The following is a 19510-nucleotide window of genomic DNA, read 5'->3' as shown; positions in this document are numbered from 1 at the left end:
CTCCACAATTGAATTTAAAAGTAGAAAAATACAAATATGTATTGAAAATATCAACAATTTCAGAAATTAAAAATATCCCTATGCACTTACTCATTCCGTCTAATAGCGCCTTTAGCAATTGATAAACTGCTGTTATCGTACTACTGACATGCAGACAAAAGTCGATTTATATAACCCTAATATAGGTCATTTGAATTGTTTTGATTTCTCCATTACCGGGTTTTTTCCCATTGACTTCCCTGTGTAGGAAGCGTATATAAATAATCCAATAAATACAAATTATAACAATCAAGAGATTAAATGCATAAAGAAAACATTTCCATTTAGATGTAAGCAAAGATAAGAATGAAACCGGTTAAAGGATAGTTCGAAGGGAACTAGTTCCTTTATACTGCTGTTTGTTCTTCTGAAAGCGCGCCCCTGATAGAGTGAAAGAAATTGAACTAGTTCACTTGGCTCTGCTCAATGAATATTTTCATTGAAGTAGTTGAAGCCGACAGAACACGTAAACAAAATAAAAAAATCTTTTAAATCCTTATAATCTTTTAAATTAAAATTATTTCAAGTTTTATATGCTTCCATTCCTGCATATAATTAGAGCTAAGGTGGGTTACAGATTATCAGCGCCTGGAAATTCCCAAATTGTGTGCATAGCCGGTGACTCCATTTTAGATATAATTAAATGAAGCAATAGTTCCAACCGGGAAGAAGTAGACATGTCAGCTACATTAAGGTATCGTGGCAATAAAAGCAATCTCATAGAGATTGCCAAAACCTTGGACGCTTTCAAAAAAGTTCCAGAGAAATACACAGAGACGACAGAAATTGGTGGAACACGTAAGTAAACTACTGATCAGTAAATCGATAAGCAAGGTCTTTGTGAAAACTTGAATCACATCAGGCTGAATAATTAAAGGGAGGACCACATATATATTAATCAGATTCCAATCTTTCATTACAGTTTCTCTAATCAGTAGATTATTGATTGTATTTTTGATCTACAAAGAGATCCAATATTATCAAGATGCCAATTTGAAATATGAATTTGTGCCAGATACAGAAACTGAAAAAGTTCAAATGCATGTCGATATAACTGTGGCCATGCCATGTGGATCTTTATCGGGTGTAGATTTAATGGATGAAACCCAGCAAGATGTCTTTGCCTATGGCACCTTGCAGCGACAGGATGTATGGTGGAAAATGGACATTGAGGCGAGAGAAGAATTTGAGCGACAACAACATTTAAACCATTTTCTGCGTGAACAGTATCATTCGGTAGCTGATGTTTTATTCAAAGATGTTATTAAATCACATGAAGTTACTAGCCAGCCCGAGAAAGAACATAGGGGACATGGTCTGCCTGATGAAAAATATGATGCTTGTCGCTTGCATGGTACTTTGGGAATACACAAAGTAGCGGGTGTTCTACACATGGTGGGTGGGGCTATGCCAGTCGTCGACATGATTGGAGATCATTTGATGATTGGTTTCCGGCGCCTACCGTCGAATTTTACACATCGCATTAATCGTTTGAGTTTTGGCCAGTACTCGAAACGTCTAATACAGCCCTTGGAGGGTGATGAGACTTTTGTGGCCGATGAATCGACAAGGGTACAATATTTTCTTAATATTGTACCCACTGAAATACATACAGCCTTTTCAACCATCAACACTTATCAGTATTCGGTTACGGAAAATATAAGAGTTTTAGGTATGTAAAAATATGAGTAGTTTATATGTAATTATTCAAATTTTTATTATATCTTTCAGATGGCGATGGCAGTTCGTATGGTTCTCCGGGGATTTACTTTAAATACGACTGGTCGGCATTGAAAATTATTGTGCGTACCGATCGTGAAAATATTATTAATTTTACAATACGATTATGTTCCATAATTTCGGGTATTATTGTAATATCAGGTGAGTTCTTTATATCAATGAGAAAAATGGAAATCAATAAATGATATATCATTACAGGAATATTGAATTTCATTTTAGTTTCGGTACAAAAGAAACTACTGTCCATATTTGCTCCCCAGCTGTTGCACATAAGACTGAAAGAATCTCCTGAGAATACGCCCTTGGCAAAACCTCATATTTTTAAGGAAGTTGTTGTACCACCAACTCAATTGGTCGTTAGCAACGACTTGATAACCAATGCCAATATAATGGCAACCAAAGTGGAGGCAATTATTCCTGCACTTAACAAAACAAATGAACAATAATTTAATTGTATTTGTAAGCATTCCAAAGAATCTCTTGTTTCATTATTGAAAATAAATGACGTTTTTTCTAAATAATTCATATGATTGGGTGGTATTGTCATTCCTAAAGCAAGACAGTCGTCGAATGCAGAATGTTTATTAAAGGAATGCCTGCAGAATTCCTTGAAAATATCACTTCCTATCCATTAACTTAGGTTTATTTTATGAACTATTAATTACGCTCATCCCAAAAGCGAAAAGCGAGCATAACGTTGGCATTGAGAAACACAGGTTTCTTTTTATTTTAATAAACTATCTATACGTTTATTCTAAACAGCTTTATTATTATTTAATTAAACAAGAAAAAATATAAATATTAAATTTTTGATGGTCACTTTATTATCATTCATTCTTTAACAAACTTCCATCTACTTGCTCATATGTCCCCCTACGCCGGTAGCCACCGCAAGCGATTTTCAAAATTTCCATAGAAGCCGATAATGTGTTGTTAACATCGGCCTGAGTGCCCAGACTGGGATTTACTTCGACCAAATCAAAACCTTGTACTCGCTTTGTATCACACAGTGTTTCAACGACATAGATGCCTTCACGCAACGACATGCCACCATAGACAGCTGTTCCAGTACTGGGAGCAATTCTACTATCCAAAGCATCAATATCAAAACTGATGTGGATTTTATTCTTCACATCCAGGGCATCCAAGGTCATTTCCATAATTTTCGATATGCCAAATTTATCGATGGACTGGAAAGGAACAAATGAAAAAGATTACAACTAAATGGAATAAAATAGATAAGCTAGGAGCCATGGTACAATGATATCAAGGTAGGGCTATGATACCATATGATTCTAATTTTTTTATTTTCTTGGCTTAATATGTCAACTTTTTTTGTTTATATATGTGTTTTATTTTCAATAACAAAAAGTTTGTTCAGAAAATATTCAAATTCGTGTGTTTTCAAAATGTTTATTTCAACGTATGCATCGACAAAAGCTAGAGTTTTTGTAGCAAAATAATCGTTTAGAGATATATAGTACATGATATTGAAATGAAGTGTTGACTTTCCATTCAGTTATCGCTTTTTTCAATTATTACTCAAATAAGGCAAAACAAGTTGTTTGATTTTTTATTGTTTTGATACCAATTCTGACATTACAAGCCAAACAGGTAGACCTCTATACTTGCAATTTTTTCAAAGTTGACCTACCTTCTCTTCATTGTACCATGCTAGGAGCTGATTTTCATTGACCTTATGCTTAGTTTATTAATAGTACATGAAATCATATTACTGCTAAGCTAAATATGGGTAAAGAAAAAACCGTCTAAATGCATCCACAATTTCGTGAAGGTCCCATGGGTCTTCAAAAGCATTTCAACAAATTTTCTATAGCATTTAAGCTCAGAAATACCAGTAACCAATTGATTCTGGTATATCGATGTTTTTCTCATTAGCCTATTGAATAAGCCTTAAGTTCAGGAAAAGTCTTAAGTGTTTGACCCCTAATGTATCTGTGTATATGGGAAAAACTATGCAATTTTAATAAGGAAACGATATCTAGATATTACAAACGATACTCCTCTATAAGAGATATGAAAACAATGAACAACAAAGGGCTCAACAGCATTTTTATTTGTTTATCTACTCTTGTCTAGGATTAAACATGATATTTTAAAAATTTGTTCATAATAGTTCACAAAAGTGAGGTTATGTCAAAGTTAAATTAAAAATAAAAAATGTATCAAATGTAATTAAATTTAATTAAATATATAGATTTCTTGAGAATACAGAAAAACTGCTAACATATAAACAAAGAAACTCCCTCATAATTTTTCTAAAATTATGTCTTGTTTCCAGATGTGACCCATCCTCAAAATGTAAGGTTATGATTAAGGAAGCAATATCAAAAGAATTTGATGGAAGAAGCGTCCCCAAGGCATTGGTATATAACAAATGATGATTTTTTCAATATTTTCAAAATACTTTCCGCGATTGAGTTTATTATTAAAAAAAATCAATCAGGAAATCTAAAATTATTTAGAAACAAATAATTAGGAAGTTCCTTAACATGATCTTTGTGCAGTAAATGTCATAAATAAATAAAAACTGCATTTTTATTAAATAAAATATTTTTACTTGATTCAATAAAAATGTTGAGGTTATGTTGAGGTTTAAATTGAAATTTTAAATTGATTGAAAATATTGGTGATTTTTTTTTTTGAAAATAAAGATATTTGATATCTTTTAAACCAAGAAAGTCTTTTAAGTCTTTTGTAACATAACCTCAACTTTTGAGTTGGGTGGCATTTCTTTTTAAATTTAAAGAAAGCATTTTCACTAATAAACAAATGTTGTTTTTATAAAAACAACAATAATGGGAATAAGCCTGACTATTTTGCAACAACAAAGAGAAAGCAAATCTTGGGAGGGTATAAAAGGTTTGTCATTTCGTTTGTAACACCTCGAAATATACATTTTAGATCCCACGAAGTATATATATTCTTGATCAGCATAAAATTCTATGTCGATTTAACAAAGTCCGTCCGTCTATCCGTCTGCAGAAATCATCCTAGCTTTTGAACGAAATGAACTAGATTAATACAGGTTTACTCATATGTATATTATGCCTGCAGGACTTTTGGTATTGAAAATGGGCCATGTAGGTCTACGTTTTGGTATAACTCCCATATAATGGTACCTCCCTATTTTCTGTATATTGGTGATTCAAGAGACATTATTCACCGAAATTTTTTCAAATTTGGTATTTGAAGTTCGTAATGGATACTACATCCTAAGACAGAAAATTGTCTGTGCAGGTCCACGCCTTCGTATAGCCGCCATATAATAGTACCTCCCGATATTCGGTATTTTGATGATTTTAGCGACATTATTCACCGGAAATGTTTCAAATTTGATATTTGAAGTTCATATTGGATACTACAGCCTATGACAGAAAATTGTCTGTGTAGATCCACGTCTTCGTAAAGCCCCCATATAATGGTACCTCCCTATTATCGGTATTTTGGTGATTTAAGCGACGTTATTCACCGGAATAGTTTCAAATTTAGTATTTGAAGTTCGTAATGGATGTTACAGCCTATGACAGAAAATTGTCTGTGCAGGTCCACGCCTTCGTATAGCCGCCATATAATAGTACCTCCCTATATTCGGTATTTTTATGATTTTAGCGACATTATTCACCGGATATGTTTCAAATTTGATATTTGAAGTTCGTAATGGATACTACAGCCTATGACAGAAAATTGTCTGTGCAGGTCCAGGTCTTCGTATAGGCCCCATATATCAGTACCTCCATATTTTCGGTATTTTGGTGATTTAAGCGACATTATTCACCGGAAATGTTTCAAATTTGATATTTGAAGTTCATATTGGATACTACAGCCTATGACAGAAAATTGTTTATCACTGCCCTAACGAGAATTTATTTCTTCCGTTACAACTTTGGCTCCCTTTCTTTTCAACAAAATCCACATTTTTTCGATTTGCAAAGCTTCAAGGTATAATAAAACTCTTTGTATCAAATCCCCCGACAGAGGTACTAATTTTTCAACATTGCATTTTTAATGTGACAGTAACAAAATACTGATCGTAATTTATGCCAAAACAAAACACAAAAAAATGTATAAGCACTGGTGTTACGATTCCATTGCAATAATGAACCATGTCCTATCCCACTGTATAAGAAACAAGCCAAGCAAAAAAAAGGGACAAATAGAAACCCAGCAAATGCCCAGTAAACCCTAATTTAGAAAACCACCCCTAAACTCCCCTACTACCATAGAAGACAACAACAGAAAAAAGGACATATGGAGAGAGGGGTTCATTAACATTTTTAGTGTGTGTGTGAGTGCGTGTGTGTTTGTGACTGGCTGGCCGGCCGGCCAAAAGTTACAGATGTTGTAACGATCACAAAGGATCATTAAAACCAAACATCAACAACCATAATAAGTAAGTAGAAACGACCCTCAACTTGGGGTGGTTTTGTGTTTGTTGCGATCCTGTGAGCATGTCCTTTAATTGTTAAGCCTGAATGCTACTAGGAAACCTGAATCAAATTCAAAGGTACAATTTTTGATCTTTACACATACACACACATAGAGACGCAAACTCAACCCCACACTTTGGCCCTCAGGTCCTTTGTAACCAATACACCCAAACATACTTACATCCATGGCATATGCTCGTATTCCCAATTTATTCAGAATATACGCCTCGTATGGGTCAATGTCCCGTAGACCAATGTATACCAACTGATCGGCACGCAAGCTGTAAATATACAAAAAATAAATAAAACAACAACAATAAGCAAGAATGTGAAAAAAAGAACAAGCAAAATGCATTTAGGACAAGAAGAATCATTGATGCATACAAAGTATTTTGTTGATAAAAAGGATATATAAGGACTTTTAAATAACGGTGTTTGCAGGAAATTGGTACGGTAGAACAAAAGAAATGTTATTCCAAAGTTATGGGGTTTTGCATATGAATGTAATCATTTTCAGGATTAAGAGACGAAGTCAAATTTGAAAACCAAAAATGTGGAAATTTAAGGCACAATAAATATTTTGCCGGGAAAATATCTCAGGTATTTGGTCAGATACATAAAGGAATTTTTGGGCAACATTTTCAATGCGAGTGCTTCTTTTTAAAAATCTGGTTATTTTAGTACAATCCACCGGCTACTTTAGCTGTATAAAAAAACTCTTTGACCCATGGAAAAGTAGTGTGCTAAAAAAATGTGTGAAATAAACGAGTGTAAACTCTTGTACAATTTGTACGATATCTCGAGTATTTACAGGGCTACTTCCAACTGTCATGTATGTATTATATAGTATTTTGTATTCTTTTGCTTTCAAAAGTTATAGCCCATTGAAATATTTCGCATAAAAATGTTTATAACTAATAAATTGCTAACATACGTATAAGTTGTACGATATCTTGGGTATTATGAGAGATACTTAAAATATTCAAGTACACAATTTAAAAACTAGATGTCACTCTTCCAAAAACAAATTTTTTCATGAAAATATGTGGAAAAATGTTTATAACTAATAAATTGCTAACATACGTATAAGTTGTACGATATCTTGGGTATTATGAGAGATACTTAAAATATTCAAGTACACAATTTAAAAACTAGATGTCACTCTTCCAAAAACAAATTTTTTCATGAAAATATGTGGAAAAATGTTTATAACTAATAAATTGCTAACATACGTATAAGTTGTACGATATCTTGGGTATTATGAGAGATACTTAAAATATTCAAGTACACAATTTAAAAACTAGATGTCACTCTTCCAAAAACAAATTTTTTCATGAAAATATGTGGAATATATCTCAAGTTATGACTGAAAGAAAGCAATAGTAGAAAATTTTCAAAAATTGTGATAATTGAAACACTCGTAATATTTTGACGATAACTCTGAGATTTGAATGGTTGCTTCGACATCAAATACACAATTTAAAAACTAGATGCCACTCTTCCAAAAACAACTTATTCCATGAAAATCTGTTGAATATATCTCAAGCTATGGCGGAAGGAAAGCATCGTCAGAAATTTTTCAAAAATTGTGATAATTGATACACTCATGTTATTTTGACAATAACTCAGACATTTGAATGGTTGCTTCAACACAAAGCACACAATTTGAAAGGTAGATGTCACTCTTCAAAAAGTAATTTATTCCCTGAAAATCTGTTGAATATATCTCAAGTTATGGTCAAAAGAAAGCATCGTCAGAAATTTTTCAAAAATTGTGATAGTTGAAACACTTGTGTTATTTTGACAATAACTCAGACATCTGAATGATTGCTTCAACACAAATTACACAATTTGAAAGCTAGATGTCACTCTTTAAAAAACAACTTACTTCATGAAAATCTGTTCAATATATTTAAATTTATGGCCGAAGGAAAGCAATAGCGGACAATTTTCAAAAATTGTGATAATTGACACACTCGTGTTATTTTGACAATAACTTAGGCATCTTAATAATTGCTTCAATACCGAGTACACAATTTAAAAACTAGATGTCGCTCTTCCAAAACAACTTACTTCATGAAAATCGGTTGAATATATCTAAAGTTATGACCGAAAGAAAGCAATAGCGGAAAATTTTCAAAAATTGTGATAATTGAAACACTCGTGTTATTTTGACAATAACTCAGGCATCTGAATGGTTGCTTCAACACCGAGTACACAATTTAAAAACTAGATTTCCCTCTTCCAAAAACAACTTACTTCATGAAAATCTGTTGAATATATCTCAAGTTATGGCCGAAGGAAAGCAATGTCGGAAAATTTTCAAAAATTGTGATAATTGAAACACTCGTGTTATTTTGGCAATAACTCTGAGATTTGAATGATTGCTTCAACACAAAGTACACAATTTAAAAACTAGATGGCCCTCTTCCCAAAACAACTTACTTTATGAAAATCTGTTGAATATATCTCAAGTTATGGCCGAAGGAAAACAATGCCGGAAATTTTTCAAAAATTGTGATAATTGAAACACTCGTAATATTTTGACGATAACTCTGAGATTTGAATGGTTGCTTCGTCATCAAATACACAATTTAAAAACTAGATGTCGCTCTTCCTAAAACAACTTACTTCATGAAAATCTGTTGTATATATCTAAAGTTATGGCCGAAGGAAAGCAATGTCGGAAATTTTTCAATAATTATGATAATTAAAACTCTCGTGTTATTTTGACAATAACTTAAGCATCTGGATGATTGCTTTAACACCGAGTACACAATTGAAAAACTAGTTGTCACTCTTCCAAAAAAAACTTACTTCATGAAAATCTGTTGTATATATCTCAAGTTATGGCCGAAGGAAAACAATGCCGGAAATTTTTCAAAAATTGTGATAATTGAAACACTCGTAATATTTTGACGATAACTCTGAGATTTGAATGGTTGCTTCGACATCAAATACACAATTTAAAAACTAGATGTCACTCTTCCAAAAACAACTTACTTCATGAAAATCTGTTGAATATATCTAAAGTTATGGCCGAAGGAAAGCAATAGTAGAAAATTTTCAAGAATTGTGATAATTGAAACACTCGTATTATTTTGACAATAACTCAGACATCTGAATGGTTGCTTCAACGCCGAGTACACCATTTTAAAAACTAGTTGCCACTCTTCCAAAAAAAAAAACTCACTTCATGAGAATCTATTGAATATATCTCAGGTTATGGCCGAAGGAAAGCAATAGCAGAAAATTTTCAAAAATTGTGATAACCAAAACACTCGTGTTATTTTGACAATAACTCAGGCATCTGAATGATTGCTGCAACACCGAGGACACAATTTAAAAACTAGGTGTCACTCTTCCAAAGACAACTTACTTCATGAAAATCTGTTGAATATATCTCAGGTTATGGCCGAAAGAAAGCAATAGCGGAAAACTTTCCAAACAAGTGAAAAATGCTCGAGAGTTAAATTTTTTGACTTTTGGATATCTCCCGTATTTGGAGGTCTACACCTTAAAAACTTGCCTTAATATAAAGGACTAAAATAATCTTGAAAAATATTCTATGCCAATAAATATTATATTTTAAAGATGGCGAGCAAGTCAGGAGGTTACCCATAGTGGTGAAACAGACTCCTTACATTTCAAAATATTTTAAAAAAGTTGTTCTGTATTCCGTTTTTTTTTTTTGGTTTATTGTCCAACAACAACAATAACTGCATGTGTACATGTAACTAGTCACCCTCGTGTCCGCAACCAATGATCGTTAAATTTAAGGTTATGTAATAAATTTTCTTCTTATCCTGATCTACAGACCACAGATGTGTTTCTCGGCTCGCTGTTCAATACGTGAGGGGGTTGAATTCATTGATATGGTCGCGTTTCTGTTGTTTAAGGACACGTGTTATGTACATATGATTAGGAATGTCTCGCGCGAGTTGTATTTTTTACAACTCCATATCTGCCCTCAAGCAAACAGCGGAGTGTTATGGACAGCTCATTGCAGCATCAATCATTCGTTACGTCTACGTTTTCTAAACTTCAGTAAGGTTTGACAAGGGTAATATCAGCTGGCTAGGATCAAAATTACATGGATATGCAATAACTTTATATAACAATGATGATTATTATAGGGATGCCAGAGTGCTATATTTGAACCATGAGTATTTTCCCGTAATAGTTTTCTCCGGACCATAACTTTGGTACTAGGTCATATCCGAGAACGAAATACAGCGATTTTAAAAGAAAATCTTCTGTTCTTTAAATAGAAATAAATTCCAGTGAAAGAGCTCATAAAGTACCAAAGGTATTGCAAAATATAAGAGGTACCTTAATATGTTCAATTGTGAGATTTTTGTCCGTAGTCACTTTTTAGGGTGCATAACTTTTGAACTGGTCTAAGTTATTTGATGATGTAATATGATTTTGAAATAGGAATATCTTATTCATAAACAGACGGAAATTCATTAGTCCAACTGATCTAATACCGGAGATATCCCAAAAATTTCAAAAATTCTTCATATTTTCATGTAGGGTAATTTTTTCCGTAATCATTTTCTACGAACCATAACTTTGGAACGGGCGCATGTATCTTACTGGATAAATGATGATTTTGAAAGAAGTATGTCTGATCTTTAAATCGATATAAATATTAGCGATATAGGTAATGAAATATTAAAGATATTCTAAAAATATTATAGCTACTTAAAATTTAAATGTATGTTAATATTTTCGGTAATTAGTTTCTAAGGGCTACAACTTTGGATCTAATATAGGCATCTTCATGCAATAACTTGACTTCTTAAAGAAGAATGTCTGATCTTCAAATTGATATACATTTCATCGCGGTAGGTTATAAAATACCAGAGTTATCCCAAAAACGTCACAGCTACTCAAACTTTTAATGTATGCCAACTTTTTCCGCTACCTATTTCTACAGACTATATCTTTTGAACTGGACTTTGTACCTGAAAAAAGTAACTCGATATTTAAAGAAGACTGTATAATCTTTAATTTGAAGTAGATTATGTTATTGTAGGCACCGAAATACCAGAGTTATCGACAAGACTTTATAACTTCTTTTAACTTTAATTTATGCTTAGTTTTTCCGTTACTTTTTTCTAGACGCCATAACTTTGGAACTGATTTACAAATCTTAATGCTATAACTTGATTTTAAAAGAAGAATGTTTGATCTTCAATTTGACATAACTTTGATCGATGTAGCCAATGAAATACCAGAGTTATCTTAAAAATTTCACAACTACTTAAATTTTTAAGGCATGTTAATAATTTGCGTTACCAATTTCTAGAGGCCATAACTTTGGAACTGGACTTTGTATCTTAATAAAGTAACTTAGCTTTTAAAGAAGAATATGTAATCTTCAATTTGAAGTAGATTATGTTCATGTAGGCGTTGAAATACCAGAGTTATGGACAACAATTTATAACTACCAAAAATAATAATTTATGCTGAATTTCTTCGGTTCTCTCTTCTAGAGGCCATCACTTTGGAACTCATCTATGCAGCTTTAAGTAATGACTTGATTTTGAAAGAAGAATGTCTGATCTTCAAATTGGCACAACGTTTATCGATGTAGCCAATGAAATACCAGAGTTATCTTTAAAATTTCACAGCTACTTAAACTTTTAGGGCATGTTAATATTTTGCGTTACCAAATTCTAGAGGCCATAACTTTGGAATTGGACTTTGTATCTCAATGAAGTGACTTAAATTTTGAAGAAGAATGTCTAATCCTCATTATGAAAAATATTTTTTTTAATGTAGGCAATGAAATACCAGAGTTATGGACAAAACTTTGTAATTACCTAAAATTTTAATTTATGCTGAATTTCTTCGTTACTCTCTTCTAGAGCCTATAACTATGGGAATGAACTATGTATACTAATGTAGTTAATAGATCTTTGAAGAAAAGTGTCTAATCTTCAATTTGAAATAAAAAATATTATTGTAGGCGCCGAAATACCAGAGTTATCGACAAGACTTTATAACTATTTTAAACTTCAATTTCTTCTGACTTTTCCGTTACTTTTTCTAGATGCCATAACTTTGGAACTGATTTATAAATCTTAATGTTATAACTTGATTTTGAAAGAAGAATGTCTGATCTTCAATTTGACAGAAATTTTATCGATGTAGCCAATGAAATACCTGAGTTATCCTAAAAATTTCACAGCTACTTAAACTTTTAAGGCATGTTAATATTTTGCGTTACCAATATCTAGAGGCCATATCTTTGGAACTGGACTTCGTATCATTAAAAAGTAGCTTATCTTTTAAGGAAGAATATCTTATCTTCAATGTGAAATGGATTATATAAATTTAAGCAATGAAATACTAGAGTTATGGACAAAATTTAAAAACAGCATAAAATTATAATTTATTTTGATTTTCTTCGTTACTCCCTTCAAGAGCTTATATCTTAATAAAGTAAATTAGCTTTTAAAGAAGAATATCTAATCCTCATTTTGAAATAGATTATTTTAATGTAGGCAATAAAATGCCAAAGTTATGAGCAATAATTTATAAATACATGAAATTATAATGATGAAAAAACTGCAACCAAGTTCAGACTGCTGTCATTTCTAAGCCACTCGTCCGACAGCTGTTAAAATGTTTCCAGTGACAGCTCATTATATTATTTACAAGCGTACAAAAGCATTTTGGTGAGAATTTTCTAAAAAAAAAGTTATTCATGATGGAATTCAAGCGTGATAGTGCGATTTCTTTATATTTGGCTGGAAAACCAACTAGTTTTTAAAGGGCCATTATTCTGTAATTGATCCCTGTACCATATTGGCATAACTTGATTTTCAATAAAAAAAACATAACATAACATAAATTATACCTATGCCAGAGATATTATCAAAATTATACAGGTAACTCATTTTGGAATTGGGTTATGCCAATTTAGTGAAATATTTCTAGGAATCATAACTTTGGAAGTAGTCACTGGTTTCACAATAAATGTTATGTTCCCAAACTGCAAGAATTTAAAAGTTTTTACTACGATAACCGATTTTTCTTTATGATATCGAAAAAAAAATTAAAAATAGTAAATTCTTGCACGTCCTGGAACAGAGCAAAAATGTTTTGAAATTGAAAGGTTTTTAAATAATCACTTACTTTTTTAAAGTTTGTTATTTTTCAGAAGAAAATTTACCTATAGGATCCTCCCCTTTTATTTGCTTTTCTCCCTTTTTTGTGTCGATAGAAAAGAGATTTGACAAATATTTTGTTGTTATTTCTGCCCTTCTTTTATCTCTCTCTCCAAGTATTGGGTGAGTTTTGTTTAACATTTTCATCTGCCGGCCGAGTCATGACATCATGTAATAAATTATAATTATTTTAGTTATAAACAATAGCGCGACAACGACGACGACGCATGCCAAACACCGGCGCACCACCCTCAGTCCCCTTTTGCCGTACGTGTAAAACAAAGGCATTCTTAATTCGTCAGTAGTAGGGCAATTCGTCGCTTGTGTATTGTTTTGTTGGTGTAGTTGATGTTCATGGAAACTAGCCAATCTGGCAGATTTTTGTTATTGTTGTTATTGCTGCTGCCGCTGCTATTTTACAACAACCCCCTGATATCAAAAGTAAATCACTTTTATTTCAACCACCAACACTAACAAGAACAACACCAACAACAACACCATCATCAACCTCGCCTCCACCACCACCACCTCTAGACTTGCAAGCAAAAATGAAAACAATCTGAAACAATTGCGCCCAGACATTCAGGCACCAGGCATTCAGTCCCTACAATATACGCTAGAGAGAGTGTGTGCGTGGTTTTTGCAAAGAGTGCAAGATACACTTTCTATGCCATTGACACATTGATAACTGTCACTACAATGGGAGATTGTGATAAAAGCAAAGAAAAAAAATCTCTTTTTATTTTCACACATGCACGCATGCTCATCTCTCATTCGCCTACATCGCATCATAATGACATTTCTCGTTCTATCTGCTCTGTGTAGCATCTGTCAATGTGCGAATTGCATATGTCGGGTTGGGTTCGCTTGCTATTTGGAACATTTGTTCTATTGTTAATTGATTTAACAAATAATTGGCCATAACATTTGCCGGGATAATGGGTGGGAGCCTAATCATATGATCCATGCAATCAGCTGTTTCGTAAATGACCATAGACAATTGGTATTTTTTTTTTTTAATATTTTTCATATGCGATTTGTTACAGCTTGGGTTTTCAGATGTAAACACAATTTCGATAACAATTTTTTTATATCTAGAGAAGTAGAAAAATTGTTACAAACAGCAAAACTCCTTAACATAGTTTTTATAGAAAAGTTGTTATCGATAACTTCTTACTAAGGCAAATGTGCTGTCGTCTAATTTTCTTCATAGAAAAGTTTTGTTATCGATAACTGTTTAGAATAGCTTTTATCATTGACAACTTTTCTTTTAAAATCGTTCCTTTTGGAAACTTTTTCCCATAGACTAGTTAAGATAGCCTAACTCAATAACATAGGTTTTATTCAAAATTTGTTATCGATAACTTTTTACTAAGGTAAATGTGCTGTCGTCTAATTTTCCTCATAGAGAAGTTATTATTGACTTCTTTTCTTTTTAGAAACGCGGCCACTTGGCCTTATAAAGGATTTGTTATCGATAACTGTTTAGAAAAGCTTTTTATCATCGACAACTTTTCTTTAAAAAGGGTTGCTTTTGGAAACATTCTCCTATAGACTAGTTAAGGCAACCTAACTCCATAGTGTAGGTTTTATAGAAAAGTTGTTATCGATAACTTTTTACTCAAGCAAATGGGCTGTCGACTAATTTTCTTAATTGAAAAGTTAATATTGACTTTTTTTCTTTCTAGAAACGCGGCCACTTGGCCTTATAAAGGATTTGTTATCGATAACTATTAAGACTTCATAATTATATAAGATAGTTGTTATAGAAAAGTTGTTATCGATAACTTTTTACTCAAGCAAATGGACTGTTGACTAATTTTCTTAATTGAAAAGTTAATATTGACTTTTTTTCTTTCTAGAAACGCGGCCACTTGGCCTTATAAAGGATTTGTTATCGATAACTGTTTAGAAGGGGATTTTTGCGATCGACTTTTCTTTAAAATGAGTTACTTTTGGAAACTTTTTCCTATAGCCTAGTTAAGCATTACTCCATACCATAGGTTTTATAGAAAAGTTGTTATCGATAACTTTTTAATAAAGCAAATGGGCTCTTGACTAATTTTCCTCATAGAAAATTTATTATTGACTTCTATTGTCTCTAGATACGCGGCCACTTGGCCTTATAAAGGATTTGTTATCGATAACTTTTAAGACAGCATAATCCGTAACTTAGGTGTTATAGAAAAGTTGTTATCGATAACTTTTTACTAAAGCATATTTTCTGTCGACTAATTTTCTTCATAGTTATCGATAACAGTTTAGAAAGGGTTATAAAGGGTTACCTTCGGAAACTTTTTCCTATAATCTAGTTATGACAGACAGACGGACATTGCATTTTATGCTGATTATATATATTTCTATACTTTATGGGGTCTACGATCAATATTTAGAGGTGTTAAGGTGAGAGTACATAAAAAGCTTTTTTGACTGGCTTACGTTATCGATAGATTTTCTCCACAGAAAATTTAGTATCGGCAACTTTCCAATTTATAACCGATTTTCCTTTATGATATCAAAAAATATTGCAAATCTTGTACATTCTTGCAGGTTCTGGAAGAGAGCTTATGTGATAGCGACTAGATTTCTCCCTACGTTCTGAAATATATGCTCTGTTTCTGAACTACAAGAATGAAAATTTTTTTCTGTTCCAGAACTGCAGGAATATAAAAATTTTACTACGATATGATATCGAAAAATATTGCAAAACTAGTAGATTCTTCCAAGTTCTGGAACAGAACATGTGTGATCGTGACTATATTTCTCCCTATAAAACTTGTTATTAAAATATATTCTCTTTTCCAGAACTACAAGAATGAAAAACTTTTTACTACGATAACCAATATCGAAAAAAGGAGAAACTAGTAGATTCTTGCAGGTTCTAAAACAGAGCAAGTAGTAATTGACAAAGTCTCTTTTTTGTAAAAATGTTTATTTCTGTATAGAAAATATGTTAATGGCAACATTTCTCTACAAATAAATTGTGAATTGGTCTGTTCCAGAACTGCAAGAATGTAAAAGTTTTTACTACGATAACCGATTTTCCCTTTACGATATCGAAAAAAATTGCAAAACTAGTAGATTCTTGCAGGTACTGGAAGAGAGCACATGACGGCTTTTTTGTAAAACAGTAGTCATCTATGGTCTGTTCCAGAACTGCAAGGAAAGTTTTTACTACGATAACCGATTGTCCCTTTATGATATCGAAAAAATTGCAAAACTAGCAGATTCTTGAAGATGTATCCCTCATAAAAAGTTTGCTATTTTCAATATATAATTTTTAATAGCAGTGTTATTATCGATAACTAGCTATCGACAACCTTTCCGAACTTAAAAGTTGTTATCGACAGATTTAATTTTGAGAAAAAACTGTTATCGATAACTAATTGGTATATTTAAGATGATACATATGGTCTGTTCCAGAACTGCAAGAATTACAACGATAACCCTTTATTATATCGATTTTCCCTTTATGATATGGTAGAATATTGGAAAAATAGTAGAATCTTGCAGGTACTGGAACAGAGCAATACACATAACGCTGTTTTGACTGGCTTGAGTCATTGGCTGGCTTTTTCATAGATAGGAGTTTTAGGTTGTCTTAGTTCGAATTTGTTCTTTTCCGACGAAGCCAGTCAAAACAGCGTTTTATGTGTTCTCACCTTTACTTTTGCACTCTTCTTCTACTATAAATAAATGATCTGTTGCAAGAATGTAAAAGTTCTTACTACGATAACCGATTTTCTACTTTATGATATCGATAAAAATTGTAAAACTAGAACAGAACACAAATGTTTGAACGACCAAAGAGTTTGTTGCGTAAGAGATATTTTAAAGAGTAAATGTGAGTTTTTTTTTTAACAAATAAGAGAGTGAGTCGCGTATTAGGAGAAATTAGAATTTAATGTCATTCCATTCCGGGTTAATATTAAAATCCCGGCTAAAGACAATAGTCATGCGCATTGGAAACAGATGCTGGAAGCAATGTCTGGGTATCAAAGAAAGGATTTTTCCAATTCGATTTTGGAAGTTTCATTCACCGAAACATTGCCAATTGAGTTATGGGTTAGAAATAATTTATTCTTTTTTTGGGAAAATATCAGGAACGTATAGGTTTTCAAAGTTTCGTTGGAAGAATGGTTGAGCCGCTTTAAAAAATCGGTATAAAAAATATTTTAATTTCTCGTTTCACTAGGGTTGGATATACAGCTTGTGTTTCTGTTCTTTGTTTCGCCAAGAAATTCATTTCAACTTATGAAAGAGCATAGCTTTGGTTCATTGTTTCGCTTGCCGACAACTACCATAAACAGGTTACTCTATTCCAATGGGAATTTGAATAGTAAACAAAAGAGAAAGGTCCTGAAATTGCGGGGTGGTTTGACTGCAACAAAACCCACCCTCATTTGTTGTTCTTGCGTTTGTAAAAGGGGTGTAAATCTGGAATATTTTAACAAAAAGTCTGCAGAAACGCGGAAGTAATCAGTCGCAAGGAAATAAAGCAAACAAACAACCCTCAAATATTTAATATTGCATAATGTACAAACAGGCACACATATACAAACATACGTATATAGACATACATACATATATAAAATGCAAAACAGGTATTAAAAGTTCTCAATGTTTACTTTCCATTTACAGTTGGCTGCTGCCGCTGCCGCCGATGCTCATTTACACCACCCTTGTAAGGGAAACTTCACTTCAACATCCCCATGCAAGCAAGCCTTTACAACTACGTTCGCAAATGGTGGCAAACGGATGTGGAATGATGATAGCTGAATGCGGCACGTACGACGTAGATATGTATGTGTTCATGTGCAGAATAAATCCTTACTCACGCATCTGGGATTTGTAAATGTTGTAAACTGCTAGAGCCTGTAATGTGGTGTATCATATTGCATTCATTTCCACCACAGGGCCCTACAAAGAGAACGCCGGAGAGTGTGAAAACTAGGCAGATGAAATGCTTCACCCTGAAGATTAAATCCGTAACAAAGGTTATCGATAACAACGAAAAGTTCTCCATAAACACTTTTCTAAAAAATAGTAGTTTCCAAACACCACCCTCCTCCTACCAAAAAAGAAAATAGTCAATCAATAGGGAAAAGTGATCGATAACAATTTGTTAAATTATTATATAATAAGTATTTTTATCCAAAAATATAACGAAATAGGAGATTTCCACAGAGAAAACCAATTTTCTATAGAGAAAAGTTATCGATAAATATTTTTTTTAAATATATCATAGAAAAAATTTGGCGATAACCACTGGAAATTTTACAAAAACAGAAAAAATATCGATTAAAGTGTCTATATCAAACAGTGGTCGTTAAAATTTTTTTATATGCATTTTCGGGTTTTCGATAACTTTTTCACTATTGTAATAGGTTGTCGTTAATAATTTAAATAGAGAAAATTATAAAATATGGCTTCTCTACAAAGAGATAATTGGGGATAATACTTGGTCTGTTCCAGAAGTGCAAGAATGTAAAACTTTTTACTATTATAACCGATTTTCACTTTATGATAGAACAAAATTGCAAAAATAGTAGATTCTTACAGGATGTGGAACAAAGCAACTTCGAGAATAACTTTTTGACATAACCTAATTTTAAAAAAATTGTCGATAACGACTTTTCGTTATAAATAGTTTTTCCTCATTATCTTGTGGTCTGTTGCAGAATTGCAAGAATGTAAAATTTTTTTTACTACGATAACCGATTTTCACTTTATGATATCGAATAAAATTGCAAAACTAGTAGATTCTTGCAGGTTCTGGAACAGAGCATTTATTTAAAAAAGAATGAGGTCGAGAACAGCCTCACTTTAAAGGAAAATACAATAACAGTTTTTCTATGGGAACAGTTGTCAATAAAATGGAAAAAAATGTCGATAGCAGCAATCCCAAAGAAAAAGTAGTCGATAACAACATTTTCATTGGGAAAAGTTTTCGATAGCAATGTTTTAAATATTAAATATTTACGGTAACTAGTTTTCTACAGAGAGATTGTCGATAGTAAATTTTCAAAACTTTGTCGATAACAGTTTTTCTGTAGGGAAAAGTTGTCGATAACATATTTTCTACAGAAGAAAGTAGTC

The 19510-nt window shown here is 32.4% G+C and overlaps 2 protein-coding genes across 3 annotated transcripts in view; one reads left to right on the top strand and one right to left on the bottom strand.

Annotated features, from left to right (window-relative positions):
- Window positions 1–455: 455 nt before the first annotated feature.
- LOC101901183 (endoplasmic reticulum-Golgi intermediate compartment protein 2) lies at window positions 456–2304 on the top strand. 2 transcript variants are annotated; one of them, XM_011292768.3, is made up of 5 exons: window positions 456–605; window positions 673–837; window positions 962–1711; window positions 1771–1920; window positions 1978–2304. In XM_011292768.3, exons 2-5 carry the CDS (start codon window positions 717–719, stop codon window positions 2223–2225), a joined length of 1269 nt encoding a protein of 422 aa, XP_011291070.1. In that variant the 5' UTR covers window positions 456–605; window positions 673–716; the 3' UTR covers window positions 2226–2304. The 2 variants fall into 2 exon arrangements, with proteins under 2 accessions (XP_011291070.1, XP_005180036.1); XM_005179979.4 differs by having other exon boundaries at window positions 467–837.
- A 268-nt stretch (window positions 2305–2572) lies between these two features.
- LOC101899521 (arginase-1) overlaps window positions 2573–19510 on the bottom strand; it is a 43519-nt gene continuing 26581 nt past the window's right edge. Inside the window, exons 4-5 of the mRNA XM_005179969.4 lie at window positions 6412–6511; window positions 2573–2969 (exon numbers count right to left, since the gene is read on the bottom strand). Of these exons, the coding sequence (XP_005180026.2) occupies window positions 2607–2969; window positions 6412–6511 (463 nt within the window). The 3' untranslated portion in view covers window positions 2573–2606. The remainder of the gene's footprint in view (window positions 2970–6411; window positions 6512–19510) is intronic.

Source organism: Musca domestica, unplaced genomic scaffold (genome assembly GCF_030504385.1).
Source record: "Musca domestica strain aabys unplaced genomic scaffold, Musca_domestica.polishedcontigs.V.1.1 286, whole genome shotgun sequence".
NCBI classification, from domain to species: Eukaryota; Metazoa; Arthropoda; class Insecta; order Diptera; family Muscidae; genus Musca; species Musca domestica.
This window is presented reverse-complemented; position numbering and strand designations above follow the sequence as displayed.

What these genes read in the sequence shown, in the direction of transcription:
- LOC101901183 (XM_011292768.3), top strand. Translation starts at nt 717, where the DNA reads ATGTCAGCTACATTAAGGTATCGTGGCAATAAAAGCAATCTCATAGAG. An exon ending in GACAGAAATTGGTGGAACAC is followed by an intron (nt 838 to 961) that starts GTAAGTAAACTA and finishes CTTTCATTACAG; the next exon opens with TTTCTCTAATCAGTAGATTA. An exon ending in GGAAAATATAAGAGTTTTAG is followed by an intron (nt 1,712 to 1,770) that starts GTATGTAAAAAT and finishes TATATCTTTCAG; the next exon opens with ATGGCGATGGCAGTTCGTAT.